Below are 20,747 nucleotides of genomic sequence, written 5' to 3' on the forward strand. Positions count from 1 at the left end.
ATGAATGCTAGGGATGCCATGAAATACCTCTCAACACAATATCCACCACACCAATTATCAAATCCAAAATGTGAATAGTGTCAGGGCTGAGAAACCTTAAGAGAGAGAGAACAGCATGGCAAGGGTCCTGGGTCAGAAGGGAGCTTATCATGTGTGGGGGACAAACGGAAAGCCAGTGTCGTGAGAAACCGGGATGAGGACAGAGGTAGGTTGGGTTAGATGAGGGAGCACATTTTAGAGTACGGTGAGGGACCCTGGAATTATCTCCAAAGAAGTGGGCAGTCCTTGGAGAGTTTTGAGCAGGGGACGAGGTTAAGTTCGGTGATGCGCTTAGCACATATAAGCTCCCTAATAAATACTGTCTACCTTCACCACTACCTTCGTGTCTTCGCTGCTTTGCCCCCGCCCAAATCCGGGCCTGAGCGCGGCCGCAGTAACTAACTCCTCCCGGCCAGCAGAGGGCGCCGGCCGACACTTGGCTTCCGGCCGCCCAGGGCGGGCATCCTCTTGCCGTCCCCCTTCCTCCTCTTTTCCCCTCAGGAGAAGTCGGGAAGGTGGCGGTGGTGGTGGCGGCAGTGGAGGCGGTGGCGGTGGCGGTTGTCCCGGCCCGACCGGTTGGTGTGGCCCGTCACCCCGCGCTCCGCAGCGTCCGCGCCGCGCCCAGCGAAGTCGAGTCGCTCCAAGGCGGCCAGGTCCAGCGCGGGCGGCGCGCGCTGACGGAGGGCGGCGGCCGCGGCCAGGGCGGCCCGTGGGACCGCGGGCCCCCGGCGCAGCGCCGCCCGGCTCCCGCTCCTGGCCCTGCCGGCCTCTTCCTTCGGCGCCGCGGCCATGGCGGCCAGCGCGAAGCGGAAGCAGGAGGAGAAGCACCTGAAGATGCTGCGGGACATGACCGGTCTCCCACACAACCGAAAGTGCTTCGACTGCGACCAGCGCGGCCCCACCTACGTGAACATGACGGTCGGCTCCTTCGTCTGTACCTCCTGCTCCGGCAGTCTGTGAGTGCCGGGCGGCCGGGCGGGCGTGGGCCCTTCCCGCGTGTTGGGGGGCGGGGGAGCGGACAACAGGGCCGGTGGCGGGTGGTGCAAGGCGGCGCGGGAGGCCAGCGGGGGCGCCCGCTCGGGCCGGCGCGGCGGTTGGGGCGCGGGCTCGCGGGGAGGGGCGGCGGAGGCCGGCGGGTGGGATGCTCTCTGCCTCTGCTCCTGGGCTGGGGATGCGCTTTCCGTTTCTCTGGGCGAGGGTCCCGGCCCAGGGCAGCCTTCGTGGGTGGGGCGTGGGCGAAGGTGGGGTCTGGAAGGGGCGCCCGGGACGAGCATCGCTGTTCTCGGCGGAGCCGGCTCCGTCTCCCTCTGGCCTCCGCTTGTTCTCCAGGGCACTGACCCGATGGGACTGTAGGGGAGACACAGGAGTAGGCTGGGAGGGCCGTGCGGGTCTTTTGTGTGCTCCTCCTCTGGGCGGCCCCGGGTGGCGCTGAGGTTCCCAGTGAGGCACCTGCAGGGCGCCCGTAGAGAGGGTGGGGGAGAAGCTAGGGTGGGAAAGGGCAAGGATGCGTAGCCCGTTTTTGTTTTTGTTTTTTAACTCGGGTCTAAAGCACCTGGGTCACTGGGAAAAAGCAGGCACTTATGAGTGGTAGCGGGATTAAAATGTCTTGATGGCAGAGATTTGAATCCCAAGAGAAAAGTTCGAGAGGCTTAATTGCAAGAGAGGGAGGCAGAGAAGCAGATGTGAGATTGTGGGGTTTTAGCTTTATGGTCCAAAGAGAGTCCTGAGTTTGGGGAGAGTTTTAATGGAAATAAGATATTGACTAGAAGCTGTGTCATTGTACATGTGGTAGTGTCTGTAAGACTTCTATCAGTACCGATACGCTGTATACAGAAATTGGGAGAGATGGGAAGACAGCATTGCTTCAGAGAAATGGAGACTACCGTCTTGAGTTATTGGGATGGTTTGTGTTCTTTGCTTCATTAAGCTTTATTTTGATAATATTTTTGTTACTTCGTTACTGTGAAATTTTCGTTGGAAAGTTTGTGGATGATTTTTGGAACTGATAAGTTGCTTTTATGTAGTAATGATTTTGTATTTAAAGTAGTCACTAAATATTCTTAAAACCTTTATTACACCAAAACATCTACTTAGGTTCTTTCATTTGTAGCATTTCTTCATAGAAATTAATTTGCCCCCCCCCCAAAAAAAACCTTTGTAAGATTAATATTAGGGACAGAGTACATACTATATTAGAAAACTCGTTATTTGGAAAATGCAGGACATGCCCAGCAGTGCTCCATTTGGTTTTTTCCCTTCATGTTGGTCAACAAGGCATTATTAGTCTTCCATGAATGTGTTTTCTTCAACAAACATGTACCCGGTGTCTACTGTGTTCTGTGTGAAGCTTTGAGACGTGCTGATGAATACAGTAAAATCCCTGTTCTTTTGGAGGTACATTCTGCTAGGGAAGATGATAATATGTAAGTCATTAAATGAGAAAAATGTCTGGGATAAGTATGCATTAAAATAGTATGATAGCAGAGCCCTTGTTTTGAGAGGTTACTTTTAGATTATAGTTAGGGAAGCACTCTGAGAAGTTGACAGTTAGTGATATTATTGAATTACAACAGAATCATAGAGCTGGGTGAAATCTGAGAGATAGCCTGCTTCATACTTTTCATTTACAGATAAACTGACATGGGTTAGGCAACTTTGGTTCTAGAATGAAGCCAACAGTCCAGTGTTTTAACTGTATTTGATTTTTATTATGTGCATAGTAAATATGTCCTCTGTTTACTAGACACAAGATCCTTTGGTACATATGAAATACTTGGTTTGAAAAAAATGTATGTAGTTACTGTTTTGAATTTCTGGCATTTCTCTGTGGTTCTTCGTAAGTCTAGCAGGGCAACATTTTCTGCAGTAGAAGTATGAGATCAAGAAATATTTACACATTTCCTAAAACCCACATTTCTGAAGCATTCTGTATAAGAGTATATCTCAGTGTAATGATGGTTGTTTATTTTAAATAATTTAATCTGTGAGAGAGAGGACTTTTTATCTCCATTCAGGGATAATTTTACAAATGTTTACTGCTTGACTGGCCTATGTCATACGTTGTAGGAGGCACTGATGTTCCTTGGATCCTCTCAAATTTAAGGAGCCTGCATTTTAAATAAACAGTGATGATACATTGTAATATTTCCTTTCTCTAAATGAGCTATCCCTGAAATATGTAAATGGATAGAAGAAGCTTCACAAAAGATGTGATGCCTGAGCAAAGACCTTTAAAGACAAGGTCCATGTGGCTGACTGCTTCATGTTGTTGAAAGAATAAGTACTCGTGAGTTGGATAAACCTGGTCTTAAATCCTGGCTTTGCGTATTAGCTGTATGGTGTTGGCAGTGTCACTCAGTCTCCTTGAGTTTGAATTTTCTCATCCATGAATATTGAGAATAAAGTTTACCTTGTAAATTTTGGGTGTAGATTAGTTTTCAATATTAGAGGTAACATGTGTTTAACATCACATTTGATGCCTGGTACGGAATAGCTGCCCAGTAGATGGAAGGTATTAACAAGGGGGGAAAGGATATTCCATGAGTAGGGAACAGTATTGGAAAGACATTGAAACAAGATGTAACTACCCTGTAAAAATCTATGAGTTTGGATTTTTCTTTGTTTTAAGTAAGACTTTTTCCAGTGGGTTAATGATGTTGCCTAGATTTCTCTCACCCATAGATGGCTGCTTCCAGCTCCTAGGGCTGCATATTGCCATATTTTATATTGGTGTCCCAACTTTTCCAGAAGTTCTGCACTTCACTCAGGTCATATACTACCTTAAACCAGTGCCCTGATTGGACTCATATTCTACAGTGACTTCATTGGAACAACAAAGATCTCCAAATAGAATTCTCAAGTCAGAAATCTGGGATTCTTGGGAAGGAAGGGATAGATGCTGGATCAGATGTCTACTGTAGAAATATTGAAGGGATCTATTGAAGCTCCTAAGGATTTCTGTTCTTGAAAAGCAGTAATAAAGGAAAATAATTTGAAAAGAATTGAGTAACTATTGAGTTGAGTAATTATATGTTTGCTATTTTGATGGTATGGATACTCGGAAGACAATAATTTTGCAATCAGATTCTGATACTGCCACTAGCATTGAGACTTAGGGCAAGGTATTAAGCCGGGCCACCATGTGTCAGTTGACCAGGATCCATCTCTTCAGCCTTAGTTTCTTTTGTATTAAGAAGATAATGCATAGCTTAAGGTTGGTATAAGGATTAGATTGTACAATTTGAGTAGTTATTGAACATATACTATATGAGAAGATGAGGCTAAGCAGTGGATTTACAAAGTATAAAGCTTCTAGCTACCGTTGGGAAAACTTGCCTAGAAAATGCTTATATATAAGAAAGAGTATCTGCTGTCATGAATTCTAAATTTTAGAGGTTAGTCACATACCTTTTATCATTAATTTAACAGTATCTTCGCTTAAACAAATTGAACAAGCATCTTACTGTTTATTTTACTAGACTCAGAATCTTCTTCTGGGTGACTGTCATATACTTGTTTGGTGCTCATTCAGAGTATATAACTGAATTCAGTTTGTGGAACTTTAAATTTAGAGGCAGTTTTACTATTTATTACTGAGGTAGAATGGGGGTATTGTAGCAGATAGATTTGTCACTTTCTTTCATGTTCTAGCTACCAAAATACTTCAAATTATGAATGGATAGCCTACAACAAAACATTGGCCTTCATGCCGAAGAGCTTTAGTTCATTTAAAGATGAGGTTTAGACCAAATTATTTAACATTAGTTTAATCAGTAAATAAGAATTGTTCGTCTTTAAAAAGTGATTCACAAGTTTTTCAGAGAGGGTTTAGGTAAAGTAAAAAATAAATTTTAAGAAACACTTTGTCTCAGTTCCAGCTGTTTTATGTGGACAGAGTATTTAAAGTGGGACTTTCATAGGTGTATAGATAGAGCTTGATACTAACTTACATGTTAATTTTGTGTACATTTTGACTTTAATGGTGAATATTGCAAGAATTTTTAAAGTTAGATGAAAAGACATTTAATTTGTTTTTATACGTTTATTGACATTAGAGTGGATTGAAATCAAATACTTTTTGGAGCTCTGTTTATAATATTCAAGACCTTGTAAGGTTACAGTGGGCAGTGACTTATATCTTTAATAGTACCATTTCAATTTAGTGTAAGTGGGAAAATTATTTGATCCCATTATGAAGGACAATTTTTTTTAATTAATTAATTTATTTTTTCAGCGTACAGTATTCATTGTTTTTGCACAACACCCAGTGCTCCATGCAACACGTGCCCTCCCTATTACCCACCACCTGGTTCCCCCAACCTCCCACCCCCGCCCCTTCAAAACCCCCAGGTTGTTTCTCAGAGTCCATAATCTCTCATGGTTTGCCTCCCCTTCCAATTTCCCCCAACTTCCTTCTCCTCTCCATCTCCCAATGTCCTCCATGTCATTTGTTATGCTCCACAAATAAGTGAAACCATATGATACTTGACTCTCTCTGCTTGACTTACTTCACTCCGCACAATCACCTCCAGTCCCGTCCATGTTGCTACAAAAGTTGGGTATTCATCCTTTTTTTTTTTTTTTTAAAATAAACATATAATGTATTTTTATCCCTAGGGGTACAGGTCTGTGAATCACCAGGTTTACACAATGAAGGACAATTTTTAAGCAGATTGGCACTAGTACATATGTTGGGGATATAACACAGTATTTGTTGAAATGAGAAATATAATAATAATAATAACTATTAGTCACTTTTATTGAATGTTAGCTGTGTGTCAGGTGTGATTCTCATAAAAATCTTATGAGGATTCCTCCCCTGTCCCCCAACTTCAAATTGTAAAATTTGCTTACATTCTTAATGCTTTGTTGTGATACCCTGAACTAGGTATCCAGAACTAATGATGATCCACCACTAACAAAGGTATATATCTTTCCCAGGAATTATTGTAAATTATTTGTGAATTCTGTATTTTGGGGATTTAAATAGTAGATTTTAACTTCATGTTTATTTTAAAAGCAGAACAGATAATTTATGGATGTACGTGCATTTTTGCTTTATAGCTATGCTTTTTAAAAAAAATTAAAGGAAGTTAGCTTTTCTTAACTTTGTGTTTTCTTTGAGTTTTATTCAGAAACTGCTATTGTATATTGTGAGTATAATGGGAATTCGGTGGTACCTGTTTTAAATTTGACCCATCTGTCCTGCCATGAATGAATTCTCTTGCTATTTTCTTTATCTGAATTGTAATTAAAACCTCTGCCCTGTGCATGTAGGATAAATAGTGATTAGATTTATTTGTAAGTAAATTATGTATGTATGCATATATATGTATGTTTTTATATACTTAGGTTTTTTTAAATTTTAATGTAGTTGTTAATTTGCCAGTCTTTTAATGTAACACCTAGTACTTCTCTTCGAATGTGGTTCCACTGATTAGATTCTTTGTCCCATTGATATAACCCAGACTCACATCGTGTTTACAGTGTTCAGAATTTTAAGTTACCTTTTTTTTTTAAGATTTTATTTATTTATTTGACAGAAAGATCGCAAGCAGGCAGAGAGGCAGGCAGAGAGAGAGGGGGAAGCAGGCTCCCCGCTGAGAGAGCCTGATGTGGGGCTCAGTCACAGGACTCTGAGATCATGACCTGAGCTGAAGGCAGAGGCTTAACCCACTGAGTCACCCAGGCACCCCTAAGTTACTTTTTAAAGTAAGTTGAGTGCTGGATTGTTCTAGATCTTTTTTTCAGTCTTTTTCCAGTTCTTGTTTACAGTTAAGTAACAGCTTTTCATGGTAATTGAATTTAGTTGTCTCTAAAGTACTTCGTTTTTATGGAAACAGTTCTCACTTGTGTCAGTATTTCACAAAATACTCACTTCAACTATATATTTACCAAATTCTGTGCCAACTGTATTGCCAAGTTATTATATTAAACAACTCTTGATAAACATAAAACTCGGTTGGAAGGAGCAGGAGAGCATGCCCTCCTAGCTATGAATGTTTGTTGTGCAGTAGGCCTTTGTTGTAGGTTTTTCAGCAGGGAGGAGAAACATGGATTCACCTCGCAAATTAAGAGGGACTCTTCTGTGGTACTGTGAACATCTTCTTGTCCTGGGAAAATTCTTAAGCATATGTGGTATGGTGGCATCACATTTTCACTCTTTTCTATACAACATGCATAATGTTCATATTCTTGAGAAACTCCTGCGGAGATACTCAGAACTGGAGCTGTTACCCTTTGCGTTTCCCCCAACTCATTAATGCATTTCCCGCTTCATATAGTCAGAGTGATAATTGGTTAGGAATACCCATATATATGAAAGGGGAATCATTCATAACTTTGGGTACTTTAATTAGTAGCAGATTCCTTCTGACATCCTTTATAGGCCCACATGTGAGAGCTCTTGCCCTACAGACCCCTGATTGGGTGTGTTAAGAATGAAATTCATTTACTTCTATTACAGTAAGGTTGGGAAACTTGTTTAAATTGTTCAGAATATGAGGAATGATAGGGTTTTTTTTTGGTTTTTGTTCTTTTTAAGTTAGAACATATTTCCTTCAAAGACTCCTGAGTAAGACGTGGTCTCTCTTTGATCGGTACTATGCTGTTTTAGAAGGAGGGAAGTCATAATTACACCTTGCTTTTATTCTGGTTGCTTCTTTTAAGAGGTATACTAACTATAGCATGCTCTAAGGAATTTCATCAGGATGATAAGGAAACTTAAAACTATGTATGAGAAGAACATTTGCAGGAGCCAGAAATGTTAGCTTAAAGAAGAAAAGACTAGTGGGTATGGGGAGCTCTACATATGGTCACTATCTTTGGGTAATTTAAAGGCCTATATGTGAAAGAGGTAATAGATATATTCCCTAGGGGAAGATAGGAAACAAGTGTATGGAAGTTACAGAGAAACATGCATGTTTACAAAAGGAAGAGAGGAATTTTTCTTGTCGTTGTTAAATTCTAAAGATTCTTGTTCTTCCCCCATTTTTTGTTAGACTGTGCAAGCTCTTTGATGGGGAGAGTTAAAATCAGTGGAATTAATAATATGCGAACATGTGAAAACTCTTGGGAACATGTGAAAATTCTCTTTTGTCTTCAAAGCTTTATCTTTTACTCCGTTAATCTTGGTGGCTCTAATTTGGAACAATTGTGTTCAGTAGGTAACCTCTACAAAAAGATCTCTGGTGTTTAGTAAAGAGACTTGGTACTTCAGGAATTTTAGAAGTTCCTCAAACTTTTTCATCAAAGATAATAATCTATAAGTATATGTCAGTTAAATTTGGTTTTGAAGAGCAAGAACTGTTTATCTCCATTCTTGTTTGTGCTCAGTTTTTAATTCAATTTTAATTTTTATCAAAAGAACACATGCCTATAATTTAAAAAGACAAAGGCATTAAATGAACAACAGTAGTCATCTGTTCTCTTTCTCCATTTCTGATTGCCCTAGACAGTGACTGTCAACTTTTGTCTGTGCCCTCCTTCTATGTTTACCTTAGTATTTCTAGCTAACACACAGCTATTTTAAAATTTTTTTCAGTTTGGCTTTATATATTGACTTCTGCTGTACGAGGAGGAAGATACAAATTTGGTCCTCTTCATGCTTCTTTTTCCTTTTCTACCTACTGTTTCTACCTCTCCCGTATAATGTTATCAGTTGTTGGCTAAATCACTTATTTGGTATTTGCCTTGTTGCAAGTATATGTATTGTTCTCAGCTGAGTCATACAGTATATTGCTGTTATTTTCTTACTTGTACAACCTTTTTCCCTAGGAAGTTTGTACTTGTGTAGTTCTTATCATTTCCTTTTTCATATATGTATCATTAATCATTAAAAAGTCTCCGGCTGAGGCATAAAACTTCTTTCAGTATCATCAGATACATCAGGTACCTGTTTATTTTTGTTTTAAATTGATAAATCTTTTCTGAGTACTTTTGTCATCTTCTAGTCTGGAAATGCTGCTCTCTAAACCTGCTATGCAGTGATCATCCTGGGACTTTTCTTCTGCCTTCATTCTGGAAATTCTTTTCATGCCTAACCAGTGTTGGACCCTCTGTTTTCAGGACCCCCACATCTCCCTTGGCCTCCTGATTGAAGGTCACTGGGAGATTATTTTGAGAGGTGTATGGCTATAAATGACTTATTCCACTTCATTTTTAAATTGATAGTCTGTACCTATTCATAAGGTAAAATACTTTATCCTTGAGGTTTTAAGGCAGTGCTTAATTATCTCCATATCCTCAGTATCAATGTTGGGAAGTCTGATGCTATTTTTTTTTTTTTTAAAGAATTTATTTATTACAGGGAAAGAATCTCAAGTGGACCCCATGCTGAGTGCAGAGGCCCCAAGTTGGGGCTCCATCCCAGGACTCTGGGATCATGACCTAGGCTGAAACTAAGAGTCAGACCGTTAACTGACTGAGCCACCCAGCACCCCTGATGCTCTTCTTTTTTTTTTTTTTTTTTTTTTAAAGATTTTATTTATTTATTTGACAGACAGAGATCACAAGTAGGCAGAGAGGCAGGCAGAGAGAGAGAGAGGAAGGGAAGCAGGCTCCCCGCTGAGCGGAGAGCCCAATGCGGGGCTCGATCCCAGGACCCTGAGATCATGACCTGAGCCGAAGGCAGCAGCTTAACCCACTGAGCCACCCAGGCGCCCCCCTGATGCTCTTCTTATTACTGATTCTTTGTACCCCATTTCCCCCCTCCCTCTTTGGGATTATATATGATCTTTTTCTTATTCCTGCTTTTCTGAACTGTACATGGAAACATTCTGGTTAGGTCTTTTGTTCAATATTGTAGCCGTTCTTTTGGACTCATTGGTTTGGAAATCATGGGGGTTTTTTTTGTTGTTGTTTTAAATTCAAAGATATTTTCTCCAATATTCTTTCTTTTTGGCTGCCATTTTTCTAGGATCCAGGTTGAGGGAGGAGATGAGGGGCATGTAATCAGTCATTTAGGAGGCAGAGTCTCAGTTAATTCCTTAGTTTTTAGCAGAGTGCCTAATAACAGTCCTTAGCTATGCTTGAGTCCCGAGTCTGTTTGGATAATCTCTGCTGATTAAATTATCATTCATACTTCTGCCTAGGGCCTGGTAGAGGTAGTCTTGTGGCTGAAGGGGAACTGGAAGTTTATTTTTGATCCTATGTGAATCCCCCTAACCTGCCTCTCATTCCTTTAGTGAATCTTTAGGGGTTCTGTAGTGGGGATCAGCTTCTAGTTGGCCTCTCTCTGAAGGAGCTTCTGTTTTGCTTTTACTTTTTTTACTCTGCAGAGTCAGTTATTGTTGTTATATTCACTTTTTATCTTCTAAAACTTGTTACTGGAGACCTATAGTATGCTTTTGGCCTCCTCCCTTATTCTCTGCCCCTCTGTCTCTGCGGGTTAATGCCTTTTTATTCCTTTGCTTTTATTTCAGTGAGGTTTGGAGAGGTTGTGAAGACCTTGGGTTTTGTCCACTTTTTTTTTTTTTTTGAGAGAGAGAGAGAGAGAGAGAAGGAGAGAGCGCGTGCATAGGACCACATTAGCAGAGTAGGTGGAGAGAGAGGGGTGGAGGGAGAGAATCTTAAGCAGGCTTCCCCACCGTGGATCCTGGAGCTTGATGGCAGGCTCAGTCTCACAACCGCAGGGCCAGAATCAAAGAGTTGGTGCCACCTTTTTTAGGGGGAGGGGACACATTTAACTGGGATACCTTAATTAGGTTTAAATTGTTGAGTAGTATTTTTTAGATGTCTCTCCTAAGTGTTACAAGGACTTTACAGTGTAGTTTTGTGAGTTTCAGGGAAAAAACAAAACAAAACGAAAATAGCAAATGTGGTTTACGTTTTGTGTGTGTGTTTTCAGTATTTTAGATTGGGTTCTGGATAGACTAATATTTTGGACTGTCCAATACATACAGTGCCTTGGCATCAGTAGTTTGTGAAATCTTGATGTCCTGTTAAAGGCATCGTTCATCTGTTGTAGACTTTAAGTGTATAATTTTTCTGAATTATATATAACATTTATATGTAATATTTTTACTAAATAACTAGGATTGGGATAGATCTAAATGTCAAATTAACTTTATTTATGTCAGGATTAGCAACCACATAAATTTCCACCAGCTTCTCTCCCAGCAGGAGAAAAGCAATGAATAAAACTAAATAAGCTTTCTTATTCATGTCGCATACATTGTTATTTGAGTTGAACAAATGGCTATTTGCAAGATTGTTTGAGGCATAGTTAAGAGCAGCATACTGGTGGACATATGGAATGAGTCACACCATCTGGTTACAGTCATACCTGGGTGGTGGTCTTTAAAACTAAAGCTCCTGGGGATCTGCATATGACTTAATCATACTGCTAAAACATATTGGCTTACTAGTAAGTGACTTTGGAACTTCTTGAAACCAAATAACTGGCAAACATGCTTTCAAAATATCAATATTGTTGTTACTAAATGTGTCATATATATTTTTTTTTTTGCACCAGAGACTTAAAGTTTGTATTTTAGGATCTGAAATGGGTCACTATATTGGCACTACAAAAATGATGTGGCTTACTTGTCCAACACTCCCATCCAGTAGTTATGACTAATGTCATTACAGTAAGCTGTTTTATAAATGTTGAATTCACATGACAGCTAGACTAGACTTAGCAAAAAAAGGGAAGTGGCACCAGCTTCCACAAATACCTTTGAAATAACTAGATAAAGTAATTCAGTTTTGATTAGATTTCATTCAATTAAATGATCAGATTTGGTAGGTAGAGAAGAAGGTAGGTCCACTAATGAGAAAATATTTAATTAGTGTGAAAATTTTGGTTACTGTGAATAGTAACATAGAATCAAGATGATAGTGTTTTGTTTCTTTAGTAGTTAACCTACATCAATATTAACTTTCTTGGTATACAGTTATATGAGTCTTAACATGTATGGATTTGTGTAACTTATGCCACAGTCAGCTGCCACCACCCCTGAAGACCTTTCTTAACCCTTATCTGTTCCTAACCCCTGCCAACTACTGTTAGTTCTCTCAACACTTTAGTTTTTCTTTCTGAGAATGTCACGGAAATTCTGTCTTAAGTATGTAACTTTTTCAGATTGCCACCTTCACTCAGCAGAGGATCTTTAAGATTAATCCAGGTTAGTTGCATATTCGAAAAGTTCATTTCTTCTTAGTACTTAGTAGTTAGTATTCTGTTGCTTGTGAATTTATCTATTTCCCATTTGAAGGATAGTTGGGTTTCTAGTTTTTGATTCATATGAATAGAGCTGCTACAGATATTTATATACAGATTCTTGGGTGAACATAAGTTTTCCTTTCACCTGGTAAATAAGAGTGGGATTGCTAGGTCATATGGAAATTGTATATTTAATGTTATTTAAAAAAAATGACAGTTTTTTTGTTTTGATCTGATTTGATTTTCCCTTTCTACTGGCTTGAAAGCTGTAAATTTCATGTACTTTCATGGTCATCATTGAAATTTAATTCTCCATATTGATATTCTAGAGTTAATCAGTATTTTAACCTTTCCCTAATAACACAAGGTCTTTAAAAATACAAAGTACCCTCGCTTAAAAGCTGTTGTTGGTGAGACATTAAATTTGTCCCTGTTCTTCCTCATAAATTGGACATTTTAAAATCAGATGATGTTTGGTTTTACCTGAAGGTGTTTACCAGTTTCTTTCCTTACCTCTTTGCATTTCAGGACCTTCCTGGGGTCCTTCTTCTATAATCTATACTTTTTCAGTGAGGATCTCCTGGGGTAAACTCTTGGTTTTTGTTTATCTAAAAATATTATTTTGATCTTATACTTTCAGAGATAGTTTTGCTGGGTTCACAACTGTTATTTTTTTCTTACTACTTAAAGATAATGTTTTGTTATCTTCTGGTTTCTATTGAGAAGTCTACTTTTAGTCAAATTTTGTTTTCTTGGTCTTTTCTGTCTGACTGCTTTTAAGATTGTTCTGTGTTTGAAGTTTCAACAAAATGTTTCTGAGAGTGGGTTTTATTGATCTTGTTTTTGATAAGCTATAATCCCTGTATTTGTAGATGCATACCTTTCACTTGATCTGAAAAATCTCAGCCGTGATCTCTTCAAATATCACCTCTCTTCATTTTTTTCATTTACACTCTCAAAAGTAAGAGTGTTGATTAGAGGGCACCTGGGTGGCTCAGACAGGTTGAGTGTCAGAGTCTTGGTTTCAGTTCAGTTCATGATCTCAGGATCCTAAAACCTGAGCCCTCATTGGGCTTTGTGCTCAGTGGGGAGTCTGCTGGAGATTTTCTCCTCCCCTTCCTCGTTTCCCATGCCCACTCTCTTTCTCTCAAAATAATCTTTAAAGAGTGTTGACTAGATATGTTAGACCTTCTAATATCCTTTTTTCTTCCTTCTGTCTTTGTCTGTGCTGCTTTCTGGATGGTTTTTTTCTGTCTTTTAATTCACTAATTTTCTAATCTGCTCTTTACCATCTTTGTTGAGTTTTTAATTTCCACATTTATAATTTTTCATTTCTAAAAGTTCTCACTTTTAAAGTGCATGGTTATCTAATAACTACATATATCTTGTTTATTTTTATGCTGTCTTTTATTTATTATAATGTTTCCTATATACTATATTTTCTATTTTGTATTTGATCATTCCAATATCAAAAGTCTTTGGAAGGGAGAGGTCAGTCTAAAGATGTTTCTACTGACAAGCTCAGGGTCATGTTTTGTTGCTGTGTGATGATTTTTATTAAACTTAATTTTTCCAAATCCCGATAGCATAAATGGAAACTACATTCCTTCTGAGAGGATTTGCATATTCTTCTGCTGGGACCCAGGGATACTATAGCCTGAAGCAGCTTTATTTCTTATCCAGGGTCTTAGGTTTAACAGGTTTGTCTCAGGTTCAGCTCTGTGGTCTTGTCTTAGCTGTTATTGATTGGTATTTGCCTTCTGAGCAATACTAAATTTTGGATATAAAATGTGTCACTCTTCTGGTTTTAGCTCAGTTTTTAATTTTTTTTTTTGGGGGGGGTGGGGATCCTTAGAGATTTCCTTTACTTTGTAGGTAGCTCAACAATATGTTAACAGGATTTTTTTGTTCATAACTTACAGAGTATTTCTCATATTTTAGCACAGGAAACTTTCCAGAATATCCGGTCTGCCACACAATTGAAAGTAGAAATTGAATGAGATTAAATAGGCTTTATAGGTACTTTATAAATACTAGTTTTGTTCTGCCTTATTAACTTACATTTTGCCTATGCATTTGTGTTAAGCATGCTTGACATAATACAGTTCCATGTTTTTTTGTTTTCTTTTTTGGTGGACACTTTCCTTAGTATTTTCTAATTTAAATTTAATATGTACAATACAACTTTTAAGCTTATTTATTTTGTTATCATTTCATAGAAAAAAGTGTACATTTCTATTTTCTGTTCTTCTGAAAATAATTACTTATGGGAAAATTCCAACTTTTTTATTGTATATGGGGTGAATGTGTAGAGAGTTTTGTAGACGATTAAACCTAGGTAGGGTTTATATGCAATAAAGATCCAAAGGAATTCCAGTAATTTCTTTAGCTTGGCAATTAACATTTGGCGTATTGAGAGCAGTGATTCTCAACTAGAGGGATTTTTGCTGCCTGGGGGAGATTTGGCAGCATCTGGAAACATTTTTTTGTTGTCCCTACTGGTTGAGGATGCTACTGGTATTTAGTGGGTAGAGGTTGGGGATGCTGCTTTACATACTACAATGCACAGAGCAGCTCCTTCGCAATACACAGTTACCTGGCCCAAATGTCAGTAGTGCCCAAACTGAGAAATCCCTGATTTAGAGAAACAAAGTGAAGATAAGGTGTTGATGCTGGTAGATATATTTGAGAAGAAAGGCTTTCCAGTTTTTTAAGAAAAAATGAAGGAAAGCCTTAGAAAGGAAAATTGTTCTCCCCTTCCCATATATTCTTTCTCCAGTTCTTCAGCACAGACATTCACATCAGTATTGCCAGGACTTGAAAGTCCAAAATCTTTGACTACTGCTACTAGTCAGTTGGACTCTGTTATTTCTTGCTGTTTCTTTTTCCTGTTATAGAATAATGCATATTCATTGTGGAAAACTTGGAGAGAATAGAAAATTATAAATAGAAAAAAAAAAATCATCCTATCCCTATCATTTATATGCAAGAACTGCTAACATTTGGGGATATTTAGTTTGTTTTCTTTGCAGATATTTTTTCTATAGTTCTGAGAATACTATATAATTTTCATCCTAAAAATTAAAATATAACCATAAGAATGCATAATGTTTACGATGTTACTGTCATTTAATCACTTCCTCTTTAATATTGAGGTGTTCCTGATGTTTTCCTTTTATAAATCCTGTTTGATGAACATCTTGGAGATAGCTGTGTTTCAGATTCCTGTTTTAGAGTAGTTTGTTAAAAGGGTACTACTAGGTCAAAAGGTGTGAATGAGGTTCTTGTCTTGATACAGATTGGTGAATTTATCCTACCTTAGTGTATGAGACTATCAGCTTTCACTTTGGACTGAACAGCTTTTTTTAACGGAATTATTTTATAAGCATGTAATATCTTTATAAAGCTTTTAGAGACTAAAAGGGGGAAAATCCAGGTATATCCTTGCATTGAGGGTATGGTTAATCTGCCTGGGTAAATAGGATATAAAAGGGTGATTAGAGAAGGCAACATGAACAAATGTAAAATTTCCCTGGAGTGACCTTATTTGTATAATTATTGAGGCCTGACAAAATTGTGTCTTGCAGTTGTGTAAATTGAGTCCTATTTTAAATGCACCGAATCAGCTCACTTAAAGAAGTCCTGTAGTAAATGTTCTTGTTTAGTGGGAAAAAAATGTCTTTTCATAGGTCGGTTATGAGTTCATTCTGGTTGTATTTGTTTTGTAAGTTCTAAATTTTGTCACATATTTAAGTAGTATGAATGCCTTCTTTATGCATAAGTAGATCCTGTGATACTATAGGGCCATGATATTTGTGAGTGAATAGGCTATACACTGTACTGCTCTTATGAGGGGACATCTGTAAACTATAACTAAAAAAGAATCAGAGGTTTCCTCATTTAATCTTCTGAGAAATACAGGGGCATAATTCTGTGCTCTAAAATTTCTTATCCAAAACATAAACCATTGTAATAGTGCTTGACATTTTCTCATTAGAAAATTATTCCTTTGCCTTTTCCTTTTTTAAAAAGGATACTGTAAGAGAGGTGGAAAAGTAAACGGTTGGCTGAAACAAAGAAGGACATATTAGGAAATAAGGAGAGACGAAGTTGCTAAGTTGGAGGAGTAGTAAAATTTAAGAGAACAATAAGTTAATTCCTCTTAAGTTGTTTTGGAACAAGGTAGGATGTAATTACACATCATAAATTTATAAGCTTTCCTGAAAATGGTGAATCTGATCTTGTTCTCATGATACAGATGAATTGGAAAAAGAAGCCTACTGCTTTAAATGAATAATGGCTTTCCTACATTTTCACTTTAGGAAATTTGGAAGATACTTTTATTTTTTATTTTTATTATTTTTTACAGATTTATCTATTTTATTTTACAGAGAGAAAAATGTGTGAGTGGGGGGATGGTGGGGGAAGAATCTCAAGCAGATTCCCCACTGAGTGCGGAGCCCAGGGTAGGGGGTAGGGGGTGGGGGGGTGGGGCTTGATCTCACAACCCTGAGATCATGGCTAGAGCTGAAACCCTGAGTCAGATGCTTAACCAGCTGAGCCACCCGGGTGCCCCCTTGGAGATATTTCTGAAGCCTTAATTTATGAGTGCAGATTTACTTGAAAATAATTCATTCTGTAGTTTTTTTCATAGCAAAGTTTGTAAGTTTTACAAGGATGAAATTGCTGTACTCACTTTCTTCTACTGTGCAATCTTTGTTTCTGTATCTTGTAACTTAATCAAGAGTTAGAAATAAATGAGTTAGTTTAAAATTTAAACAAAACAAAACAGCAACAAAACCCAACTTAACGTTTTCCTTCTTCAAAATATGAAACAGATAAAGTGCTTTGCCCCCATTCAAAGCATGATTCAAAAGATGTACCAGTTCTGTCAGAGAGAGAGGAGTGGAATATGATAATTGAGGACCTTCTGTTAGTTCTGAATTTCCCTACTTGTTGAATTACAACATTGTGAATTTCTAGGATTATTATATATCATTTATTAAAAAATGTTTTCAGGTTATTTTTGGAAGAGCTTTGGTTCATTTATTATTTTACATCATTAAATCTCTCAGTTAGCATGATGACTATGACAAATTATGTAAAAGTATTAATAATCTGTTCTAGAACTTGGATTTCAAATGAAGCCTTTGGCAGAGGACATGACTTAAACATAATTTTATGAAACTTTGCATAGATTACTTTTTACTTTGCATAGATTATTTAACCCTTATTTTTGTAGGTGGTAGAGTATTATATATACTCTGTAATAGTTGGACTATATATATGTATAGTTGGACATAATATATAATGTATGTTATAGTTGGACAAAATGTAAATAGTTTTTTACTCTTCTCTGAGTGCTTTTCTATCAGTTTTTTATGTACACTGTGAACATCATGAAGAAACAGAGATAAAGTTCTCTTAAGGCCATCTATACAGAAAGGCTTCAAGAGTGTAAAAGAACTTCAGAGGCATTTAATCATGTATCCAGGTATTTCTCGAGTTCCCTCATATCTTTTAAGTTTCTTCTTGAGCACTTACTACTTTCTGAGGTGATTGAAAATGTCCTTTATTATAAATCTTTACTTGAATTGAAGGAAAGGTGAGACTTCATTCTTATGGGTTAATAATTTCCAGTTTTCTTAGGTTAGTTTTCAGTTTTCAAATCATCCTCAAGCTTAAAGGTAATGGCTGTTTGATTAGAATATTTGTATAGCTCCAGACTTAACAAAATATTGTCATTTTCTTAGGAAATGTGAAAATATTTAAATGGTTAATTACTTTTTGAATTCTTTACCATAGAGTTCTTACATAATCTTCTTCCATTAGAAACACAGTAAAGCAATATTTTATTTCCTAGAAGCTCATGTGTTACAGGTGCCCTGTGTTCCTAACTAGATGGTACTTGAATTTATATTTAAATGCATTATTTAGTGTGAACGTAACTTACCTTGACATATCGGGGATTATGGGGATTAATAGTTTAAAATAATTTTTAAATACTTTTAGTTTATAAGTGAACACTGTTCACTTTAAATGTTTAAATGTGCTAGTTAAAAATGTTTTACACTGATGTGTAATTTTTAAGATACATAGTAATAAATTTGTAAATATTTTATCTTTTAGGAGAGGGTTAAATCCACCACACAGGGTGAAATCTATCTCCATGACAACATTCACACAACAAGAAATTGAATTTCTGCAAAAACATGGAAATGAAGTAAGTGTTTTTTACAATTTTTAACTTTTTTGTTGGCAGTCATTTTAATAAGATTTAATAAGTTGCTTAGAATGGTGAATTTCACTATCTAAAAAGTTATCTTTGTTTTCTATATTTAGATATTTTAGAATTACTCATCTATAATGTACTTAGAATTAATATCTACTAAATATCTAATAAATGCCTTTATCCTGAGGTGGAACATGTATGTAAAATTCATCAGTGTTGAATGTAAAAGGCATTTTTGGAGGACATCTAGTATTGGAATAACCGTTAGTCTTTGCTTTAAAAGGCCAAAAGAGAGAGAACGAGAAAGAGAAGTAACTTTGTGGTACTGTAGTAAACTTCTGTTAGGCCATTGTGTGATCAGCTTTTACTTGAGGTCCCCTCATGCCTTTTTTTTTTTTTTTGCCAAACTTTCTGTTCAGCAGGTGCTGGGAGGAAAAGGGACTGGCAGTGCTGGGGGCAGCCCATCATTAAGGGGAACCCAGTAAGAATTTGGAGAGGAGCTTTTTCCTTCTAACTCTGCTTTAATGGGTTTCCAGTAATTGCATTCTGATTGTTGCTTTCTTGTTTTTGGTTTTATGCTTTTACCATGTTGTTTGTAAAAGTGGTGATCTAATAATTGAAAAAACTATAGAATTGACAAGAAAAGTGGACATTTTGGGATAAGATTGAGCCAGTCATCCTAATTGATTAATAATAACCATTATTCCTTAATAGGAAGGAAATATTACTTTAGTTATACTATTCTGCTTGCATATTTTTGATATAATAGAAAGAAAGTTGTTTTAAGATTTTATTAGTTTTAATCTTTTTCACCCTGAGATGTTATATGTAAACATTTTAAAATTTGCCTCTCTTTCTTCCTTAACATTTTGATAGTAATATCTTAAACTTGCTTGCCTTCTTGTTATGCACATGTCATTTTGTCTCTAAAACAGTGAAGAAGTATAAATTAAAAACTATGAAATATTTTTTAATGCATGATATAGAGAAGTGAACACACTATTTTGCTGATAAAAAATTATTTTGCATAATCAACTTCTAGACTGATGTGGGAAAATCTAAAGCTAGAGGAAAGGGCAGAAGATTTGTAATGGCTGTAAGTATAGAATAATATATTTACCAATTGAAATACAGTTTGAACTATTTATATATAAAGTTTGAGATTAGACCTGTAGTGTAAACTTCTGGTTGCACTCTTAGAATGTTGCCCTAGAGTGCAAAATTTTGGACATCAGAATGTGGAGTTAGAAATAAGTATTATTCTGGGGGCACCTGGGTGGCTCAGTGGGTTAAATCTCTGCCTTTGGCTCAGGTCATGGCCTCAGGGTCCTGGGATCAAGCCCCACATTGGGCTCTCTGCTCAGCAGGGAGCTTGCCTCCTCCTCTCTCTCTGTCTGCCTCTCTGCCTACTTGTGATCTTTCTCTGTCTGTCAAAGAAATAAAATCTTTAAAAAAACAAAGAAAAATATTATTCTGTTCTCAGATTAAAAATCTAAATTCATAGTATTTATTCAGATAAATTCAGAGTTGTAGAACTAAAAAAGTAACAGTCCATTGGAGAAGTAAGTAAAAACATCTGTACCTGTCAGGAAGTAGCTGAGTTTGGGTGAAGACTGGTCTCCACATACTAAGATTGAAGGAACTTTTAATTTTGGTAAGAAAGCTTAACAAAGATTCTCCTCTCTTAAAAAAGTTACAATACAATCAATTATCAATACAGTATCAATACAGTATTCTTAGAAAGAGGGATAGTGTTGTAAATTTCGTCTTTAGAACTTCCTCGTCTTGCATAAGTGAAGTTTGTACCCACTGACTAGCAACTCCCCATTCCCCCTTCTGAGCCCTTGACATTTGCCATTCTACTTTCTGCTTCTATGAGTTTGACTGTTTCAGATACCTCATGTAAGTGGAATCAGACAGTTTTTGTCCTGCTCTGAGTGGCTTATTTCAGTTAGCCTTGTGTCCTTAGAGTTCAATCATGTTGTCAAATATGGCAGTCATTAAGATTGATAACAAAATAAATTTAGAATATATACAAAGAAATCCTTGATTTTGGGCAACTCATATCAAAATAGAAACAGGATGTAAACTTAGAGATGACTGGAATGGGTCATGAATATTAATCCTAAAAAGAGTTGTGCAAATTGATAGGCCACTTAAACACTCACCAAGGTAGTTGCTGTGCTAGGTACTGCGGATACAGTTATAGGCATTTCTCATAGGCTTAGCTGACAGCTTAAAATCTAGTTGGGGAGACAGATAATGTAACAGTGATAGCATGTGTTAGATTATTAATGGTAACAATAAAAAGTT

The 20,747-nt window shown here is 37.4% G+C and overlaps 1 protein-coding gene across 6 annotated transcripts in view; it reads left to right on the top strand.

Moving 5' to 3' along the window:
- The first annotated feature begins 538 nt into the window (after nt 1–538).
- AGFG1 (ArfGAP with FG repeats 1) overlaps nt 539–20,747 on the top strand; it is an 82,100-nt gene continuing 61,891 nt past the window's right edge. For all 6 annotated transcript variants that reach the window (XM_046018384.1, XM_046018385.1, XM_046018386.1 and 3 more), the window contains exons 1-2: nt 539–995; nt 18,332–18,425. In XM_046018384.1, the coding sequence (XP_045874340.1) occupies nt 829–995; nt 18,332–18,425 (261 nt within the window). In that variant the 5' untranslated portion in view covers nt 539–828. The remainder of the gene's footprint in view (nt 996–18,331; nt 18,426–20,747) is intronic.

Source organism: Meles meles, chromosome 9, assembly GCF_922984935.1.
Source record: "Meles meles chromosome 9, mMelMel3.1 paternal haplotype, whole genome shotgun sequence".
NCBI lineage: Eukaryota > Metazoa > Chordata > Mammalia > Carnivora > Mustelidae > Meles > Meles meles.